This window comes from Buteo buteo, chromosome 8, assembly GCF_964188355.1.
Source record: "Buteo buteo chromosome 8, bButBut1.hap1.1, whole genome shotgun sequence".
In the NCBI taxonomy this organism is placed as follows: domain Eukaryota; kingdom Metazoa; phylum Chordata; class Aves; order Accipitriformes; family Accipitridae; genus Buteo; species Buteo buteo.
The window spans coordinates 26,516,595-26,538,516 of NC_134178.1; the positions used below are offsets into that span (position 1 = coordinate 26,516,595).

General features: G+C 37.0%; 1 protein-coding gene across 1 annotated transcript in view; it reads right to left on the reverse strand.

The window, feature by feature from the left end:
• Window positions 1-2,686: 2,686 nt before the first annotated feature.
• The window catches only part of ROBO1 (roundabout guidance receptor 1), a 328,596-nt gene continuing 309,360 nt past the window's right edge, over window positions 2,687-21,922 (reverse strand). The window contains exons 24-30 of the mRNA XM_075033941.1: window positions 21,280-21,424; window positions 20,721-20,972; window positions 16,522-16,931; window positions 14,555-14,707; window positions 6,486-6,794; window positions 5,015-5,214; window positions 2,687-4,404 (exon numbers count right to left, since the gene is read on the reverse strand). Coding sequence (XP_074890042.1) covers window positions 4,390-4,404; window positions 5,015-5,214; window positions 6,486-6,794; window positions 14,555-14,707; window positions 16,522-16,931; window positions 20,721-20,972; window positions 21,280-21,424 — 1,484 coding nt within the window. The 3' untranslated portion in view covers window positions 2,687-4,389. The remainder of the gene's footprint in view (window positions 4,405-5,014; window positions 5,215-6,485; window positions 6,795-14,554; window positions 14,708-16,521; window positions 16,932-20,720; window positions 20,973-21,279; window positions 21,425-21,922) is intronic.

Below are 21,922 nucleotides of genomic sequence, written 5' to 3' on the forward strand. Positions count from 1 at the left end.
TTTCTCCACTTGTACGTAGATCCTTTAATTAATTTGAAAGCTTCACTTAAGGAATATAGTATTGTTAATTTTTAATAGATGGTTCTGTTGTTGACAGTAAAAAAATCTTTTAGGAGCTGTGAACACAGAGGTTGGAGACTAACTTTTGAGAAAGCACATTGCAGAATAGATGTTACGTTAGGCAGATCCTCCATTTTTCCCATGGAAGTTTTTTCTTCCTTAAGTTTATTCAAGGAAGATAATAATTATGGAAAACTAAAGTAGAAAGGGTTAAAAGCAACACATTGTGTAAAATTTACACACTAAGTAAAGCAATAAATTAAGTAGGTTGCTATTTTAACAAATAGCTGGTTCTGGAAGATAGGAAGTAAGGTGGTAGACAGGTGGTCAAATATATTTGCAGGAGTTGAAGCAAATTACATTGTTTAGGTTTCATGTTAGGTTACAGCTAACCTACTCCGATAAAATTATTGCAAATACAGATCTAAGGTATATTTGCATTACCCTAAAATAAAACCACTTTGTCATTTATGCTTCAAAGCAAGTACTCTTTGGAAAATAAACTGATATATAATGCTTAAACATGTGCAAGGCATCTTCTAAAATTTTGTAATTCTCATTTTTTTAGACATGTTTCATAGTATCCCAACAAATATTATTTGAGTAAAGTAAAATTTAACACTAGCTCTTACACAGAACACACAAGAAAAATCAGAGTTCTACATCCCTTACATTAATTCAGCATGCAAATGCTATGGATTTTCTAGTACAATGCTTGTTTTCTCCAGGTATACAATGTAATCAAAACCTCTGAACTCTACTTCTTCTGTTGTGTTGGCTTTCCAATCACTGAATAATCCTTTAGGTAAAGTAGCAATGCATAAATGACCTAGTTTTACTGTACCTGAATGCCGAAGACCAAGTCAAGTGTGTATCAATACTAATTAACAGAAGTTATAATTTTAAGACCACGCTGCTGTATATTTTACCTTCATTACAATGTTTTTGGTGAAACCACAATGCAGTGAGGACCCAGTGTGGGTGCAAGAACTCTGTGACAACTCTGCGATGCACTGTCTCAAGATACGGCTAATCACAACTGAATGCAATCACAAAGCAATCCAAATAACTTCTCAGGGAACACCATCAACCATCAAACAAATTTATAGTAAGTCTTAATAAAAAAACCTCATTGGGCAAGATTTCCCACTTACCACTGTCTGAGGTCAGAACTTCAGCTGGAGTCTGACTTCTAGTGAAGCCCCGCAGATGGACATGGACATCAGCTGGGGATCCGATGTATGGTTTCCAGTACGTCACCGTGCCAGTAAAGAATGAAGCAAGTACCTGTTATTGCAGGCATGCAGCACCAGTGTTTCCGGACAGATAGACCTAACAGGGGTCTACACACTACAGCTGCAACTAGATCTCAGTTTTGTGATGCACCACTACACCTCTGGCAGCGGCTTAAGCTTTTGTGCCGAGCGGCTGAGACGCTCAGGGACCCTGCCTCGACCTCCACCTCGTTCCCCACCTCATTCCTGCTATGGCAATGGCTTGGTCCCAAACCGTGAGGCCGTTCCCAGCGCCAGAAAAGACAACCAGCTGCTGAAGCAGTCTGTGCCCATCAAAGCAACCTCTCTTGCCTCCTCCAAAGGAAAGGTGCAGGCCAGGTGGATGTCTCCTGTGGCACAGCCTGGTCTACGGGCTCCTGTCTGGACTATGCTGGCAGCTCCAACACATGGCAGTCTGAACTCGGGCATGAGGACCGAAGACATCCAAAGCCCCCACCCCAAGCAACATAGAAAAGTAACATATTTAACTTATTCTACAATCTTAATACCTGCTTCAAAGCTACAATTATGAAAAAAAATTATACTTGAGGCTTACACCCAGTAAGTTGTCAAGGCTCTAGCACTCTTCTGTGGCAAGATACTTGGTGCTGTAGGACACTGCAGCACCTCAGGATCCGGCTCTGGACTGTTTGAGGCTCTTGGGAAGGGAGAGGTATGGCAGTCAAAATACAAGAAGCAAAAAGGTTCTGTTAAATAAAAGATACAGTGGTTTTTTTTATGGAATGTGCTGGCTATCTTTTTTCTTTTTTTTTTTTTTTTTTAAATGGGATGACAGGGGTAGGGTAAGGAAGGGCAAAAATGGGGTGATCAGTAAGAGTACAGGGTTACAAAAATGCAAGAGAGGAAAAGGGACCATCACCTACTTGATCGTGATCCACAGCAGGACTCTGCTGACACAGAATGGCTACGGTGCAGGAGGACAGCAGACAGATAAGACGACTTGCATTTGTGCAGGCCCCAGCAAACATATGACTCATAATATTCATTCCCTTCACATATTTGGATCTTTTTTCCTTTGTAACAAATGCATCTCACCCCTGAGGTGAATGCTTTTGTTGGTACAGATTTTCTTCATCAGCTCTCTCTGGAAATTGGCAGGCTAAGAGATGTTTTCGTTATCACAGTTCATGAAGCACCCAGAAATCAGATCTTTAAGGCAATCAATTGTAATTATGTAAAATCTTAGGATGCATCCAGCTTTCCCACTTTGCTCATGCTACTGTAACTGCATGATTTCAACAGAACAGATTCTGACTCTTACCAACAGAAATAAGATCAGAGTTGGCCCTAAAATTATGTTTCAGGCAACACAAGAAACTACGCAAGAAAGATAATGTATTTGAGAACATTTTTAATAAATAATGTGACAAAAATTACTTTTCTGATTATTGGATCCTCAGTATGCAAAATTATGGCTAAAATATGAGGTTTCTTACATGAACATAATGAAAACATTAATCACATGGATTGTTCCTTTAGTACTGCACACCCTTTCTATGGAACCTTTCTTTAAAAATTAGCTAAATGAAAAATTTCAGTCCTCGGTAAACACCAAAACACTTTTTTTTCTTCTTTTTTTTTTTTTTCATTGGGGCTAGTCCTGATAGCTGTCAATAAACAAACACACATTTCTCCATTAGCACCAATGACAAAGAAATTTTATAATTACAAAAAAGGTCATAAAATCTACAGACAGAGGACATCATTTGGCAAACTCAATGCAACTAATGCCTCTATTTCAGCTTTAATGATAATCCAATGTTGAGAGAGGCCACAGCATAATCGGTAATTTTCTGTAAGTCCAGGAAAAGTGAGAAGTGTTTTGATTATGGCCCACATTTAGGTTTGTTACTTTACCGTCTGTCATCATTCAAATATTCCAAATACAAACATAGAGCATTAACAAAAAGATGAAAAACATCCCAAACAAATGCTTAACATTTTCAATAAGACAAAAAAAGGTTAATAGTTACAATGGTTTACAAACAAAGTTTAGTGATTGTGCTTTTAAAACCAAAAAAAAAAAAAAAAAGATAAGCAGTGCATTACAAAAAAATTACTTGCCAAGATCAAACAAAACTTCTTTAAGTGGCACTTCTTCTTTAAGGTGAATTGACACAAGTAGAGGTCTGAGATTTGGGCCAGTAACAGTTAATGATATTACCCAATCATCATTAAAAATGTCCATTGATTTTTCTGCTTATTTTCATGAGCATTGTTGAAGCTGAAAATTAGAAAAACTTTCAGATAAACCTGCTCATGCCATGATTAGACAAATAGCAATCATATTGACTTACCTCCTGCCTATCCCAAAGGACATTTTTAATAAGAATGTAGTTAATGACGAAAATGGAAAGACAAATCAAAGTACCACAGGGGATTTAAAATGAGTACATATTTACAATAAGAGACACCTTATCCCAAATTAATTTTACTTGCATTTGTAAAACTGTATCATCTGCAAAAGGTTAGCAAGAGACTGGCAGAAAAAAAGACACACAGTCTGTATTGAAATTGCAAGATACCATTTGCACTAACTGCAGACTACAGTGAAACCCCTAAAATAAAAGGATGTTCTGCATGATGTTCACCATGGGGATCTTTTTAATCAATGCTGTATTACTTGCAATGTTATCAACTGGCTCACTGGTGTACTAGCAGTGTACTAAGCACCGCCTCGCTGGGGAAAAGCCTCAGGATCCCAGGCTCCGAAATCCCTTTCTGTTCTAATTCTGAAGCAGCAGCTGGCCCAAGTACCACCAAGAGCAGCTTACCTGCCTTCTTGGGCAGCGAAGGTGATGCACTTAGCTTTATGGAATAGGCAAGGGCCGTTCCTAATAAGGAGGGTTTACAAAGAAAGAGTAAAATAAAAACTAGCATTCTGATGGCATAAAGAAAAATGAAAAATTGTACACTCTGATTGCACTGAACATTATTTCTGGCGTCAAACATCATCAGACTTGAGGCATCTTAAGTGATTATTTTTTTTTTCTGATTAGATTTTAAAAGCCTGTTACAGTACATGTCGTTGTCTTCAGCTTTCTGTTTCCTGTATTAAAAAAAAAGACATAAATTACTACATGTTAGATTTTATTATTTAAAATTTGTTTCATATACTTCTTAGAGGTTTGTTATCTTTAAGTAATAACTACTACTTTTAATTATGTGCAGCAACGTGACTGCATGTTGGATATCCTTTCTACAATCAGGATTTAAACTGAATTAATATCATTAGGCAGAAAAAAAAAGAAGAAAAAAGTTCATGCTTTAGCATCTAATAAAATCTAGAATGATAAACTATCAAAAAATGTGAAAAGCAATGTCAAGGTGTTCTTAGATGCTCTAGTTCTTTATTTTCAATTCTGAAAGAATCTGGGTAACGTAAAGTGCACATTTAAATATTGTATTTCTGCAGGTTCTATTCCATAGGTTTTAGTATGGTGACAGTTATACTATGCTACATATTACTTGTTTTTTATGTTTTTGACACATTCTTAATGTTTCTTTTCTTGGATTGGGCATAATGTTAATAGACAGATAAATGTACTAATTTTTCTGAAGAGATATTTTTCTAGTTCAAAAATGTTTTTTCTTGGCATCTGCCTAGGGACAGAAAATAGCCTTATTCTAGTAATCTTCTGTAGTACAACTGCAGTTACCTCCATCTCTTCTTCCTCCTCTTCTCCTTGTTCATATGCTCCCAGTACTTGCAATTCTGCAACATTCCTTCGGGCTATATTTGCTTGATCTGCCCTCTGTCTGCCTCCCGATCCTCGTGATGACATAGAACTGGAGGAGCTGGGATCTCTAGGATTATTTGATGTTGGAAATGTTGGTCTAGAATATGGCAGGATGTCCTCTGTATAATTAAATATACACATTGATATGTTTACAAGCCCGGAGATACTGTGATCCTAAAATTTCTACATGCAGTTGATTTATTATACTTTTAATGATCCTCAGTAGGTTTAAAGTGATGCCTGACAGGAATATGAAATGCACTATTTCCCTAATAGCATTACAGAAGATTTCTTGAGGAAATTTATAGTATTCACATGGTAACATTCACCACAGAAAAACTAATTCATGATTACTGTCCACTTCATTTCAATTTATGATCCCTGCTCTATGTTCTACAGGAAAATTAAGAAAAAACCCACCCCTTGTAGTACATTTTTGATATGACTAGGTAGGAGGAAATGACAATACGTGCATGATACTCACAAGGAGCTCATTCCATCTAAATATTAGACCCTGCACTTCTCAGACTGAGTTGAAAACAAAATTAGTGGGCATGTTTTAAAATTTCAGCACCATCCTCTAAGGCAACCTTCTAATAACTTTTCTCTATAGCAATCCACTGTAACCAACCTCTTACTAATCTGCCCATTTAACCAACTTACTACCCAATCATCCCTGATATTGACCCAGGATACCTGCAGGAAGAAAGGACCAGGCATTTGTATGAATCTGTGTTGAAAGTCTTAGCAAACACTTGGCAAATTCCATTAATCATGTTCCATTAATTAGTAGTTTTACCAACTTCCATATACAAGAGATTACATTGATTAGGTCTGATTCATATAATGCCATGTCAGTATTTATAACTAATGCATTACTACTACGGCTTTCTTATTTTTTAAACAGGACCGGGTATCATTCTGGCCCTTTCCACCTTTACAAATAGACCAAGTGCCAATTCTTTGGTAGAAAAGTTAAATATCTGACTTACAGATCTACTGTCTGACTTCACTCACTTCCCTTAAAAATTAGATTATAATTAGATAGATTAAATATAACTAGACTATAAATGTATGGTAGGGGCAAGGACACTGATCCTTACAACTCTCGAGGAATATTTCTGTTTGGGCTTTCTCAGCGTTAGCTTTAATACATGATGTATATATGGACAGCATGATAGAAAATCTGTGGTTTTCATAAGCTTTTATTTCTATTTTACCCTAGTAAGAACCTGCAACGTGACCTACATTAGCACTGTATAATTACAATAAATGGTGACAATTCAGCAGATCTAACTTCACTCACACCAGTGGTGTGAGAGACCTGAAAAGAGCTGGCCTGTTCCCTGTGATCAACACCCAATACTTCAGTAAATGCATGCAAAATAACCTTGAAGAAGATGAGTTTTTGCTGGTGTGCCTTCTCGTTTGGGTGCTTTATTTCCTCGCAGTTTCCCATCGTTTTGCTGTTCCTGTGATTCCTTCCGCTCTCCCGAATTTGTCCGCATATCTGAATGCTGTCTCCCATCCACCCCGTCCCTCCCCTTGTAGCTCGCTCCTTTCCTTTCCGCAGATCTGTCTGTCCTTGCTTCTATAGAAGCAAGTTTTGGCAACATGACTGGCCGCACCTCCAGTTGTGATTTGGACTGGGCGGTTGGTGATTTTATAGCTGGAGGTGGCACAGGAGGGGGTGGCAAGTCTACGAAGTTGAAAAAGAATAATAATTACGATGACATCATACACTAGTGAAATTAAGAAATAATATTTAACTCGAACTGAAGAAACAGATGCCCTATTTACTTTCAGCCCTCCCTCTGCCCTTCTCTTTCCACCCCAAAAAGTATGTTACTCTTACAACTGCTGATGGGTATTATTCCAAAGCTTGAGCTTTAAAAATGCCAAGTAAAGACCTCTCACTGCCTTTTTAAATCACAGTATTTTATTAAAAATCATTACAAAAAGCTATAATAAACTTTAGGCACTTAGATATTAATATAACAGTTATGGATATCAACATAAAGATATTAATGTATCTTTGCTGATATTTATTGGTTTTGCTACATCCATTCAACAACACAGCAGCTTGTGCTATAGTTGCTCAAGCTCTTCAGTGTACTGAGCATTAAAGCAAGTTGGCTGAGGTGTAAGAATGTATGTCACATGCACTGCTGATATGTGTAAGGATAAACTATATTAATTATTGCATTCTTCTTTCAAAATAATAGGTTAATCTAACACACATATCCCTGAAGTCTGTGGGATGAGATATAAAAAAAATCCACACTCAATCAATGAAGTAATAAGTGCTCAGGAAGAACAAAAAAAGAAAAAAAGACACACAAGACTTTTGAATTTGTGTCCTTAAATTAGCACAGCTTAAGGGGTTCTAAAATTCTGTATATTTTTACATAGTATTTACAAGGCACACATATATTTTACTTAGTTAAATTTTTCTATTCCTGCATTACGAGTTAAAACTAGAATGTGTAAACTATTCATCAGTATACAATAGTGCTCTGTGGAATATAAAATGTGAATGAAAAAATATAAAAGTCAAACAAGGAAGCAACAATACAAAAGCAGTTCATCACAAACCTGTAGGAACAAAACACATGCATAGAAGAGAAAAACAGGTTAAAAAAAGATGTGAAAGATATTTCTGAGGATAATATTCTGAAGTAAGATTGCTACCCCCCCCAGCACTATTAAAAATTGTAACTTTAGCATTTTATAATAGTGTGCATTCGCATTCATTCTTTCTACTTCCACAAAAATCTCGGAGTAGCTGTGTTTTTCAAACACCATCACTATATATACAGCTAATTCACAGTCTATTCAAGAGAACATTTCAACTGAAAATTAACTAAATTGGGCCAAGAATAAAGGCAGTACTCCTGAATAAGAAAAAAATAGGCACCTAACATACATGTATGAATTCAGACATGGCAAATGCCAGACATTTTTGAGAGGTTTTCCAGTGACACAAAGCAGAAGTGACTTGATCTAGCCCTGTGGAAAGGTGTAGCAATGCAGAGTTCAGTGCTCTATGCAAGCTTACTGGGCACCATCTTCCACATTAGACTGGTGACATAACTTGGAATTGCCCTCGACCTGTTTTAAATAAGACTGGAAATTTTATCAGTTGTCTGGTCTGGGATAATGAGGAAGAAAGATGTCATGAAGTACCTTTCCTAAGGTTGGACATATTTCAGGTAAATGAGATCTGTAACGTCATTCTTGCTACATTAACTTCACTGTCTTGGTAAAAAACACAGACAAAAAAGAGGCAAAAAACCCCAAACAACACAAAAAACCAACCAAGCAACCAAGAAAACTTCTTGTTCTAATTTAGGGCTTGAATAAGGGACCAAACCCATTTAACAAGAAATGCAGACATTTCTTTCCTTCTGTTCCTCTTAGCTAAGAACAAGTTGGACAACTGGCCTTATATTCCTTGCAATTTTTGTAGGGTATTTCGTTTTTCAAATTCTGGCAGTTTGGGGAACATCAGTTTTAGAGAGTAGCTAAAGGTAAACAATTGAATACTGAGACTTAATTTTAATTATCTAGTTAACACTCACCATTTGCAGATACCTTTTAAGAAAAAGCACTCTTATTTCCAAAACTTGAGAAGGCATAATGTGAATTAGCTGGAAGCTTGGATATACAAAGTGGCTGAATCAAACTAGTTTTATTTATGGAGTCAGAAATACTGGACCATAAAGTAAGAACAAAGGCAGATCTGTGGGCAATGGACTGGACTTGTTTATCTGAAGGAACTAAAACTGTAAAATGGAGAGGCAACTTCTGATTCAGTAAGGTATGAAATAGAACAGATTTTGGCAAGAAAGCAGTTATGCTGCATTCCTTTGTTATCCATAACTGTTTAAACATGGTTTACAGAGGTTACCTCTGTCCAGTATACAACCTTAGCAATGAAACTCTGTAATTCCAGACATCAGAGCAGCATTCAGACAACCTCCTCTAAAAATGCCCTGCGAGCTCCAGCCACTGACGAGTGAACCAAACCACTTTCACTCTGCTGCCCAGCCCTATAGATGCTTAAATCAATATGCACCTGCAAGTTAGGATATTTGGATCACAAGGCTCCATAGCCATGTGATCTTAAGTGTCAATACCTGCTCCAAAAAATGTTGGTCTGAAGAAGTATATAACCTCTCACAATTCAACAGCTAGGTGAAAAATCGTGTGAAGACTGCCCAAGACCTCAGAGTTGCATGTGATATGTTCCTGAAATCCCAGTGCATCAGACCATGTCAGATCCAGACCAAAGCTTATCAAGCACAGAAACTGTTCTTCAGAAGCAAGGCTGGAGATGGTGATGGTTCCCACCTTTTGCAGAATACTTTTAGTGATTATAGAACTTGGTTAAGTTTTAAAAAATAAGATAAATTCTGCATTAGCCTGCAGAGATTCAAACAGAATTTTCCTTTCTGAGGAAAACATCCTTCTCACAACATGTCTTCTCTCAGAAATTGACATACTGAATCAGCAGTGGATGAAGATACTGAAACTCAGAAGTGTAGGCTTCTGGAACGACAGCTGTTCATGCAGTATCTTGTGTCTCACATTCCCCACTCACTGTCTCTGTTAAGTTATCAGAGCACTGAAAAGCCTTTCTGTTGAGCCTGCTGATGTAAAGGGAGTGTAGGTACTTAACATCAGCCTTTTCGGTCACCCTTGGAGCCAGTCTCCAACAGTTGTGGCACGGCAATGCCCTGGCTGAATGCCAAAGGGAAGGAACAGCATCTTTCCCGTAGCCTATAAAAATAACTTGGAACAAAGTGCTTTATTCAAGAATCCTATCCAGCTACACAGGACAGTGAACAAAGTGGTGTTAAATCTTGACTATGGAAAGGAAAGATGCATTGATATAAAAACTTTCATAAAACGGCAGTAGCTCTATGGTACAGTAATAACTAAAGAAAAGTGATACTCTCTTTCGAGAACATTTTTGCAACCTGCAGGGAAACTATAAAAATCTTCATTATAACACAGTACTCCTTGCTGAGAAGAATCCTTTACAGAGGCAAAAAAACTTTTCAGAGGTCAACACTATTACACCCCTGTGGTATTTATTTTAACAGCTCAGATCACAGAGAAAATCCAGATTCAATCTGCCTCCTCGAGTACAAACTGGCACACTTCTTATTAAAAGCAAATTGGAAACTTCCACTGTAAGGAATAAAAAACAAATCACAAAGCAACATCAAACCAATATAAAGAACTCAGAAGTATTTGTTAAAGGTCAGCTGCGCTCACATGTTTCATTCATGTCTATGTACTACTGCTGTATTGCTTTGCACGTAACTCAATTAATGGATGCCATTTCATAGCACAGTCTACAGGGGAAACCTTCCATATACGTCTTTTGAAAGGAGCGATGATAATTTTCTAAATGAGAACATATACAGGAATCATGGGATAAGCAAAACACCAGTGGGGAAAAATAATCTGGTAAATTAGTTTGGCACTGAAGTGGAGAAACCACAAATAAGCACAAAAAGATGAATTGTAAGTAGTGACAAATGAGGGAAGTAGGCCTTATTAGGCAAGTCTCTCTTTTAAGCTCTATCGGGCTATAGATATCTACAGTTATACCCTGAAGAAAACAGCAGAGTTATAGATTTGATGCAATATTGGAGAAGATACAAAGTGAATTTTTTTTCTATTGCATATTTACGCAGGCATGTAAAACCCAAGATTGTTCCTGACTTAGTAAAGCTTTAAGATCATTTAAGATTCCTAGATACATAATAACGTCAGCTACTATTATTCATGTACTGAAGTTACTTTCATGCTTTATTTTGCAAGAAACATGGCTCAAACTGTACACAGTAATTGGATGAATAAATAGATACAGCAAAACCAAATATGAGGTATAAAAGCAGTGGGTTGTTGGGTTGTAGGGTTTTTTGTCTGTATGTACGTTTACATAATGCTTTTATCAAAACAATTTTCACTCCACAAAACCTCCCTCAGTAACAAAATCAACTAAATATCTCACAATGGAATCAGAATTAAGGACTGCAAATAGGGCAGGTATCTGAAAACTATTATCATTCAATATCAAGCTGATTTTTGGCAGAGGTTAAGAAATGCATTCCTACTTATTTTTTATCTTGCTGAAATGTGTGCAGAATAGATTTTTTTGCACTGCACAGACAGAGGGAGACAAAAGTACAAATGATGCCAGCATGTGTAATGGCTTAACATTTCAAAGTGAAAATTCAAGGAAATATTTGGCAGATACTCAATTGCCTTTTGTGAGAAATTCAGCTGCCCTAACGTCATGTCATTGATAACTCAGCTAAATAACTCAGTTACAGTCTCAACCAGTTAGCTGTGAAAATGTTAGTATTTTTTCCTGTGTCACTCAGAGATTTAAAATAGAATCAGGCTTTAAAATCTTGCGTGAACTGTCAATGGCATAATTTCTATTGAAAGACCTACTGAATCAAAGCATTGGCAAAGTACTTTTATCCTTTTTATCTAAATGCTTACAATTCTGAGGGCTTGTAACTACTACTAAGTCAATTCAAGACAGTTTAGAAGACACTTTCATATATATAATTTTAGAAAAGACAAAAATATTCTTTTAAAATTTGGTTTCTTAAATTAAATATGTAAGTAGGTCAGGCAAGGTTGAGAAGGAGGATACATCTGTTAGTTGGTTCTTGTAATGCACTCTTAGTAGTTAACTCTCTAGAAGGCTAGATGAAGAGCAATTAAAAATTCATACATTTTAATCCTTACCATCTACTGAGCAAAGATTTTTAGCAACAAATATGGAGAACATTTCACCGCCTGGATGACTGTCAAGGAACAAAACAACTGAGCTGAAATCCCGTTCCACATAAAGTAGAAACTGATTTGAACTAATGCTAGCAGAAAATACAAGATTGTTACTACTTGTACAATGCAGAGTAGATCAGAGAGCACTCTCCTTTATTTCAGGAGGAGTAGTGTTACATTAGTAACAAACACACTTCCAGAAATACCAATGTCTTTCACAAATCTTGCTGTACAAAGAAAAAAAAAATACAGAATTTTTTAAGACTTACTTATATTGCTGCTGATAATACTCTTGGCATTTTCAACCATTCATGCAAAGACTTAATTTATTTAAATATCCTTTCATGTAAATTCTTCATGACACCAGTATTTCATGAAACTGCTAGCAAGTACTAATTCAGGTAATTTGGCAACAGTAGAATATTCTTTATATGTGAAAGTAAATTCCATTTTAAAGACTGAGAAAGTAATGAAGCAATGTATTTTTCTCTTTTTAGTATTTACTCAATGCTTCTAGCCACCAATAAATGCTTAAATTCAGAATATCTGCTTTGCTCTCCTACAAAAACACGTATGTTCACCCACTATGAGGAAAAAAAAAATCTTTTTATCAGGCACTCCTTTATAAAAAAGATAAGTAAACAGTGTGACATCAAGCCAACAGAAAAACCTAAGTATATGTGGGAAAGGTCAATTGTCCTAAAATGCTTCATTCATGTCTCTGTATAATTTTTCTCTGCTTAAGAAAAACAATTAGCAGATGTTATTTTGTAGCTAATTCTAAATGAACAATATACTAGATGTGGCTATTAAAATGAATGTTAGAATCTTCAGTAAGGTTCCAAATATGCTTATGTAAATGATTGAGGGGGAAAAAAAATAATAAAAAAATCAAACCCAAACAAGCCCTTCAACCTTAGAACTGGGTTTTATTAGATCTGCAGAAATTAAAGCCATAATGTGCTGTTCCCTGAATGACCACACTGTATTGCACACTAAACAGGTTAGCGGAAATTCTTACCTAATTAGAAAATACGCTGAAGTAAGCTGGTGCTATATAACACAAAACAAATATTGATCATGATTGTCAAATCTATTGCAATATCTAACCACAATGCTCTATGATGTAACTTTGTATAATTACTTTCACAAAGAGCTGTCATCAAATACAGTCCCACCTCTTATTTATTCCTGTGTTAGAAGAAAATGGCCACATAAAACTCCTGTCCGGATTTTATTTCTGATGTCCTAGCTGCTGTGTTTGTATCGAGGTTTGATGCTCAGCCAATTATGCAGTTAAGAGCATTCTCTTCAAGAGAATAAAAGCTGTTAAAATGTCCATAAAATCTTGCAAAACACCATTACAAGGGTCTCGTAAACGTAATGTTTCTGGTACAGTTTTGGGATTTACACCTTATGTTGTCCTTTCACAGAAGCAAACATGCACAAAACCACTGTAATAACCTCTTGAAATCAGATAATATTCCAACAGCTCAGTTTCACTGACAGAAGGGGCCTGGGCATAAGCCAAGAGGCCCAGGTGCACTGTGTCATGCCAGTATTTAATGCAGCCTAATATCAGATAGATGCTAGTGAGAGAAAATACTCAGAATAAAGTACAGATAATAGCACGGACAACCACTCATTGCTAAATTACTTCTGCTCATCGTGCTGTGAGCTTTGTATTAAATTTTTTCGTCAAGTGGCAGGAATCATAGGGAGAAGTGGCTCAAAACTCCCTTCTTGTAACCCTGGATAAGGATCTATAATATTAGGCTTTCATATGGTAATGGCAAATGATGCCCCTCTTTGAAAAATTTCAGACTGGTAATGAAAGTCCTAATCAGATTGTTGTTGCAGAGAACCAGGAGGTGGGGAACGATGCCTTTCTTCCCCCTCCCCCGTTAGCAAATTCAGCAAACTTGACAAGATGGGTTAAGTCTTGGAGAATTTATCTTACATGAATTTCCAACAAAGCCCGTGGGTTGTTTTATAAAACTGGAAGGTACTGCTTTAATAAAAGCTCCACCACCTGAGGCATTTTCATTAAAGGCTCTCTCTAGACAACATCACAATGTTTGCATTATCCTTCTACACTCCCAAGAGAATACAAGCACTACCTTTTCAGCAAGAGTTGATATTGTGTTTGAAGGCACAAGAGGAGATGATTAGATTTTGCTTTTACTCACAAAGTAACTGCTTGCAACAATGTTGTGGTCAGAATTAAAATTCATTGATTTGTGTTGTCCACCATTTGAATGGTGAATTGCTTTTTTCAGGAAAAGATACATTCTGAAGGTTTTAATAGTCAGTCATGTGAACGAAGATTTTAATCCTAACCACATATTATTCTCAATGACTGTACTATTTATGCTATCTGGGCTCTTAAATAATGATGGTAATTAGCCGATTAGGACACTATAGAAAACAGGTGCAAGGCTCTGGAGTGGAAGCATCGATGTACAGTATTAAGGAACTCTGGCATTTAAAATGATTAATCTGTTCAGTGTGTTTAGCAACAGGAAACACAAATCACCGAATTCTGAAGCATAATGCTATCTCTGTGGAAAAATTTCACACACACACACTGAATGCATATTTAGAAAGGTTCACTGACGTTTTCACCCGTTTCAGTGGACTCACCATCTGTGTAGACTTCTCTGCGCAGATGTCCTGGCTGGTGTTTTTGCTTTTTGGCAGGTCGGACCTTCTGTATTACAACAGCACTCATGTTGCTGTCGGTAGATACAGGGCTGGTTGGTCTAGGACAGTGTGATGCATGAAAATGTCTACGGCCTGGAAATTGTTACAGAACAATAGCTATTATTTTTCTTACCTAAAATAAGACATTTCATACTTTCTCTTTTTTCATATCAGAATGACCTAGGTATACGAAACCTGAAAATACACTGTTGGAACAATAATAAAACTCTTCTCCTTCCTGTAATCAGTTTTAGAGTAACGTGTAACTAAATCAAAGCGTTTGCTATCCTATCAGCAGGCAGGCTAGCTTAGCCGCACAGAAATTACCCAACTGCTTGGTAGCTGGTAGCTCCTGCCCCAGGAGCATGACCTCCATCAGCAGGCAAGCACAAGCAGGCTTCCCGCCCAGCAACTTTCTGTAAACAACAAAACGTTTCACTTTCAAGATGGGTTTCACCTCTCCTAGCTCAGGCAGCGTGAGGTCACCCATGCCATAAGCTGAGGAAGTCACCAGCAGGTCTCAGGTACAGATGCCTCCTCCACCGCTTTGCATGAATTACTAGGAATGCATCTGGGATGTATGCCTCACATTTTATGACAGCTTATTTTCAGATAAGAAGTGTCACATTTTTAGGATGTGTAGTCAGGTATGAGTAATATCAATACATAAAAATCACTGCATAACATGAACTTGACTGCTGTAAAATTATTTACCTGTAATAGTAATGAGACGTAAAAAGACCTTTCCTAAATATATAAATTTGGACATACATATTTATATGAAATTATATGTATAAAATGGATACAATCCTGGCCCCATGGGTATGAATGGGAGTTTTGCCACCTACTTCAATCGGCCAGGATTTCATCCAGAATTACTAAATTACCTCCCCTCTCACTCTTCATGATGAACAGCTGTGTTGAAATGAAACAAAGGAATATTAACTGGGAGGGGATATCAGAAATGTAAGGAAGGTTGCAAATCTTTGGAGTCAGGGTGGACACAGTTGTGACACAGTACCTCTTCTCCAGGTCTAGCAGTTTAATAGGATTGACTGGCAAAACATACATGGATCTGCTTGAAACCTGCATCCCACCCTGCGGTATTCTTATTTCTTAGTTGAACTACAACAATATCCATTGGGCCTTGTGAGGTTGATGATTACCTGTACATATCCAGTGTTACTAGTAACCCGTATGTTGTAAAACCTTAAATATTTCAAATATCATATTTCATATGTCCAGGGGTGATTCAGGAGAAAAAAAAACAAGAAGAAACATATGCATAAGGCCTTGCTGCATATGCATAATCTATAATCTAAACTGCAACTAATAACAGCTGTCAAATTACAAAACCAACACAAATCTAGTTCATCTCAATAATACAGCAGTAAGAGCTTGAACAGCATTTTCCAAAAGAACAAGAAAATATAAAAAGGAAAACAATTATATTACCATTTCTTTTCTTTCAAATGCAGGGGGAATACGGTTCTAAAGGTTTAGTATTTTTTTGGACATTTCAATACAGAGGGATTAAATCTGTCATGAAGAGTGACTGAAAACACTGGGAGCCTTGCATCAGGAAAAGGATAGAATTCTGTAATCCTTTTTTTTTTTTTTCCTCTCATTCAGTTCTGAGTGCAAATCCACCAGCAGGGTTGAGGTTTGGCAATAAACAGTAAGACCAAAAAATTAAGAACTACTTATGAAAAACAATGTAGAGCAGCAATTTGAACTGTTACACCAAAACTCCTTTTCTGACTCTTCCACTAGTGTAAATTGACAGCCCCCCCCCGCAAATTTCTAAATGTTGTAAGAACAACAGGAATCCAGGAAGCGCTTGGGGATAAATACATTTCACAGTGGCCATTTTTTTTCTTCTCCCATTGAATAGAGGACAAACTCACCTCCTGCTGCATCCTGCATTTGACGTCTGGCTACTTTCAGGCCAGCATATTCAGCAGCTGCTGCAACAGCCTGTGCAAAATCTGCATCGGTAAAAAATGATCCATCGGAAGAGCTAACACTAGACCGCCCACTTGAGATGTTATCTTCTTCAGAGGCTGAACCCCAGCCATTGATCATGGACCCTGTTACAGAGCTCTCCAAATCCCCAACGCTGGAGGCAGGTGTCTGCTCAAGGCCACGCAAAAGGAGCCTTCTGTTCTGCATCTTGGCAACCTCTATATCTGCCTCATCCTCTTCCTCTTCTGGTGCATCAGTATCCATATCAGAGACCAAGGGCCCTGAGATATATCCATAGGTATGTGGTGGGGAGATAGGCCTTGGAGGGGGTGGAGGACTCACAGGTTGACGCCTGCATAAGAATACAAAGGTAAGAAGAATTGAAGTCATGTAACGTAGTCAGAGGAAATGGTAGATTGATGAAAATATTTCCTTTATTTCCCAACAAGCTTGACTTGCCTTTTTAAATCAACAGAATTTATATCTGAAAGGTTCAGGGTTGGTTATTTTTTTAGTTTTTATTACTGCTGTAAATCAGAACTGGCAGCTATGTAGTTTGAAATCTACCACAAAGAAATCTGATTTTTTAATATGGTTCCTTTAACAGTGATTTTAATGAAAATTGTCTTATTTTGCATAAAGCTGTTCATTTTTCCTAAAGTAGCACATGTACAGCTAGGTGAAGAGGTGGTTACAGTTCATGTGACTATTTAAATAAATTATTTGTGCACCCTTGAGAGTATGAGCAAAAGAAGTGTCTGTATATTACTTTAGAAGCTTGAAACTATCAATGTCAACAGATGCATCTATCTGAACAGATTGCTCCAGAAACTTTATCTTCCCTCCACCCACCCCAGTGATTCAGAAGGATATAAAAAGAGATATTGTTATTTCATTATCTTTTAAATTGGTCTAGGTGATAATATAAACAAAGAATTATGCAGCGTAACGTTAGTTCTAGGTCTTAAGAATACCAAAATGCATATAGATATATGGGTTAATTTATTTTGAGCTTAAATCATCAGTAATGGTGTCTCCAGCTTAAAGAGGTAAAGTATCAGCTATCATTAGATCAACATTCAGTTTAGTTAATACTTCACTCAGAAGTCCCAGGTAGTAACATTGTCAACAGTTTTTCTTCACAGGGCCACAGGCATGCTCTTTAATTGCCATTTGTCTGATAGGAAGGAATCCTTTCTGCAGCAGTGGCTGTACTGTTGGCTTTGCTTACCAGGAATTTCTACTGCAGTCTGCTTTGCAAAAATTTCTGAAGTAATTTTCCTTTGTCAGTCTTTCCCTCTTATTATCTCATTGACGAATGGTGACTCTCATAAATTAAATCTTTTTTGGGGGATGTGATTTTTTTATTTTAATAAATGGGAATACTTAGTAATTTTGAAAGGAAAATTTAGCAAGGAAAAGCCTAATACTCTGTGGCAAGAGCAAGCTGGAACCTCCCTGGACTACATCATCTAGCCACTGTTTTCCACTTGCTGTATTAAGTACTGAATGGAATGAAGAAAAGGTCAGTTAGGTAGATATACCCAATAATCATTTAATACCACTCCCCCCCAATCCCAGAAGCCATTGCTGCATGGGAATCTCTACCTGCCTTTGACTAGAAACCTTGCCCAATAAAGTTTTACTGCCTTAATTTAAAGCTCTTGTGACAACTGTCCTTGTAATGTATTTGCCAGTCTTCCTATTCTCTAGGTTTTGGTATTAGAAGACAGGCAACTGGTTACAAAATATATTAGGGTTTGTCCTGGAAAATACAGCTTGCCTGCCAACCTTTAAGGATAGGCTAATTGAGAGCAGCTGGTTCACGGGCATACAGAATTAACAATACTTCGTTCACTTTATCTGATGCAGTGGTTCTCGCTTTAACAGTGACATTGTCTCCTATCTCAGCTCTCGCTTTAACATTGACATCATCTGCTATCTCACTAAATCTTTAGTTTTTTCTCTGCTTGTCCACTCTTCCAGAGCACAGATTTCTATTTCAGTTTGCTATACTTCCAGCAAGCTGACTGGACAGAGAAATATTACAGTACACCATCACCACCAGAATCATATTCTAGATGCCTGGTTCTGATCAGAAACTGAGATAACACTCAGCAGAACTACAAGTAAAGCTAATAAAAGGTATGACAAACAGTATTTTAGTCATTATTTTCACTATAAACCCAGCATTTACAAAAACCCCCCAAACAATACAGAGAGGCACTGCTCAGAATGTATTCTTAATTAGAAAGTATTGTCACACCATGTTCAAAACAGAACCCCCGCTTCCAGAATGGGCTACAGCTGTTGAGCACAGTACATCCAACTCCTTAACAGCAATGCCATGGGTCATATCAATGCTGCTAGATGGAAAAGGTAGTCAGCCAAGCCTTACAAATCAAGTAAATAGAATTATGTGAATCTTTTTTAACTGATGAGATGTATGTAGCAAAAAGAAAAGAAACAATGTTTGAAAAAGTACAATAAAAACCCCAGATTTAGTCACTAGCAATTCTGAGACTTTCAGCAAGGCTAGACTTAACCATTGTAGGAAGAACAAAATAAATACACATTTTATTTTTTCAGTCTACTCAATGAGTAAGCTGTATGCCCTAGCAGCTTAAATTGGACATTCTTCCACACACTTCTGCCACTACTTCTTATGTCATTTATGATGACTAGCCAGGAGTCTTTGTGTTGAACAAACCACCTACTTTCCAGGCAGTTGCTGGCTGGTTATGCATGTTTGCATACATATGCTCCAATGACTACTCCATTCTTTATGTCAATATGCATCTCCCATTCTCCAGAACATGGTAGCTGAGGTTCTGGAAAGTCACTCACAACACATTGCTCACTTAGCACTTCCCTTTTCCATTAGTGTCCAGCTAGTTTAACCTCTAAATAACTCAGAAAACTTAAGTGATTAAAATGAACACTTCTGTGCCCTGACATAACAGGGCCAATGGAAATTACAGGATAATATTATTAGCTACCCACTAATGAAAAGAGTGATTTTAAAGAGTCAGGACGACAGAAGAAGAGAGAAAGATACACAGTACAAGAAGTGTTACCATAAAGAAAACAAAACAAGGCAGACCAAGTAGAAGTGGGGAGCAAAAGTAAAAGCAGATATAGGCCCTTTTAAAAAACAATTAATAACTAACGCTTACTTAAAAAAGGGAAACATAAAAATGAACTAACTTTTCAAAAAACATTCTGGAGAATACATCCATAAATGTCCAGTAAGCTATATCAACAAAAGCAAAGTTCTACAGTCTACTTGGCAAGAACAAATTCATTTCATCATAATAGGCCTGCATTTCACTAAAAATAGAAAGTATGACTAGAATATTGCAGGTAAGTTTGTATATTTGTGGTAACAAACAATATGTGCAAACCGCTGGAGGAAAAAGAATAATAAAAGAAATATAATTTGGGAGAGAAAAGCTGTGCTTTCTTAACAAAAAGCAAGACAAGTAAGCATCATGCATAAAAAGCCCCATTCAGAATACACTGTTTTATGGAAGAGAAGCTGTGAGAGTCTATATGCAAAATAGTTTGTACTAAAAGCAACTTGGAGAAGAAACAAAATTTCCCTGTAAAAAATATCTATCTTTATTCATGTTGGTCATTCCTTTAAATAAGGGTAGGTGGAAATGTTAAGAAAATTTTGCAAGCAATAATTTCCTGTAGTAGGATTTATGAGAGGAGGCAAATCTATAGGTTATATAAATTATATATTTATATATATTCATACATATTGGTGACAAGTTAATTGCACAGTTACTGTGAAATAATGCATGCTATTTTATGGTAATAATGCAGTAAATCTATTGGAAACAATGGAACTGTAATTATATGGTAAGCTGTGTTAACGATACCACTTTAATATCCTGATGACAGTGAATTTAACTTATGTCAGCATCGTATGTACCGTAAAGTGATATACTGCATTTCTTTCCATGGTGTAATAATAAAGCAACTTAATTACGTATTTCTTAGGTTACAAATAGTTAAATATTAGCAGAATAAGTATCATGGGGAGAATCTTGGCCTCACTGAATTCAACAAGAATTTTCAGTGGGGCTAGGATGACTTTTGTCACATCTCTCTTGCTACGTTTGCATTGACACACCTCCGGTCAGGTTGGTGTTGTATGTGTCCCAGATCCTCCTGACAGTCCTGTAACATGGGCTGGAGTTCTTCCTGGGGAGAGGGGGTGAGAGTGGCAGTTGACTGATGGCTATAGGAGACAGCGGCTGGAGAGGAAGCTGCTCCTCGGACAGGTGGAGTAGGACCTCGCTCATCTTCTTCCTCTTCCTCTAGCTCATCCTGCTGCAGATACATCCTTGCAGGTGGGACAGGACAAGGAATTTCTTGGTCATAGCTAAAATTAATTTTTTAAGAAAATAAGGACTTAATTTTTTACTGTGTAATTAGCATATCTGATACACATATAAACAGCCCAGAAAAAAATCATTGTTATATGTGCTCTTGAAAACAGCTCAGTGAGGATGTACTGAGTGGATGTACACCACTGCCAGTGAGTGATCTCTAAGTAGCCACACTACAGATAGATGAGGAGCACCAGAACGGTACTGAAGGAAGGTCTCACTGCCAGCTTATAGGGCAAATTACTGTTCAATTAACTAGCGGTTGAAGTGAGAAATGGATGATGTATTCATTTTTCTCACCTTTCATCCACTGAAAGACTGTAATCTTCACTATTGCTATGGGGAGGTGGATGTGCTGGAGGTGGTGGAAGAAGATCTGCCCAGTTCATGCCAGCTTGCTTGGGAGCCTTTGGAGTCCGAGCACCCTTCTTGTGCCCTTGACTCCCTGTGAATAAAAACCAGTACACATTTATAATGCTTGTAAGTATCTCCTCACCACTAGCTTTGAAAAACAAAATAACCGCAATCCCTCCCAGATCCTCTTGAATTCTCTGGGAATTTACTGTTGTGCTGAGTTGGAATAAACTGGCATTCATCCTTTTTATACCAATTTGTGATTGTAGTTTCTTTGTAGAATCACTCTACATTTTAAGCAGCTGAATTTAACCAGAAAATTTACATAGCAAGGAAAAAAGCACATGGGATACAAAACTCAAATTGTTAATAAATAGTCAAAATGTGATAAAACCATAAATGAATTTTACAAGCAATGTCATTAAGAGTGAGCTTCCCATTTCTATTAATTACATTATAGATTATCATCTAAAACAAATGAGCTGTAGACATATTTTCTAAAGTGCCTTTATACTATTTAATTGCTGGAACCTAAAATACAATATGACACAGATATGATCTATTAAAGTTCCACTGTTGCATTAAGTCA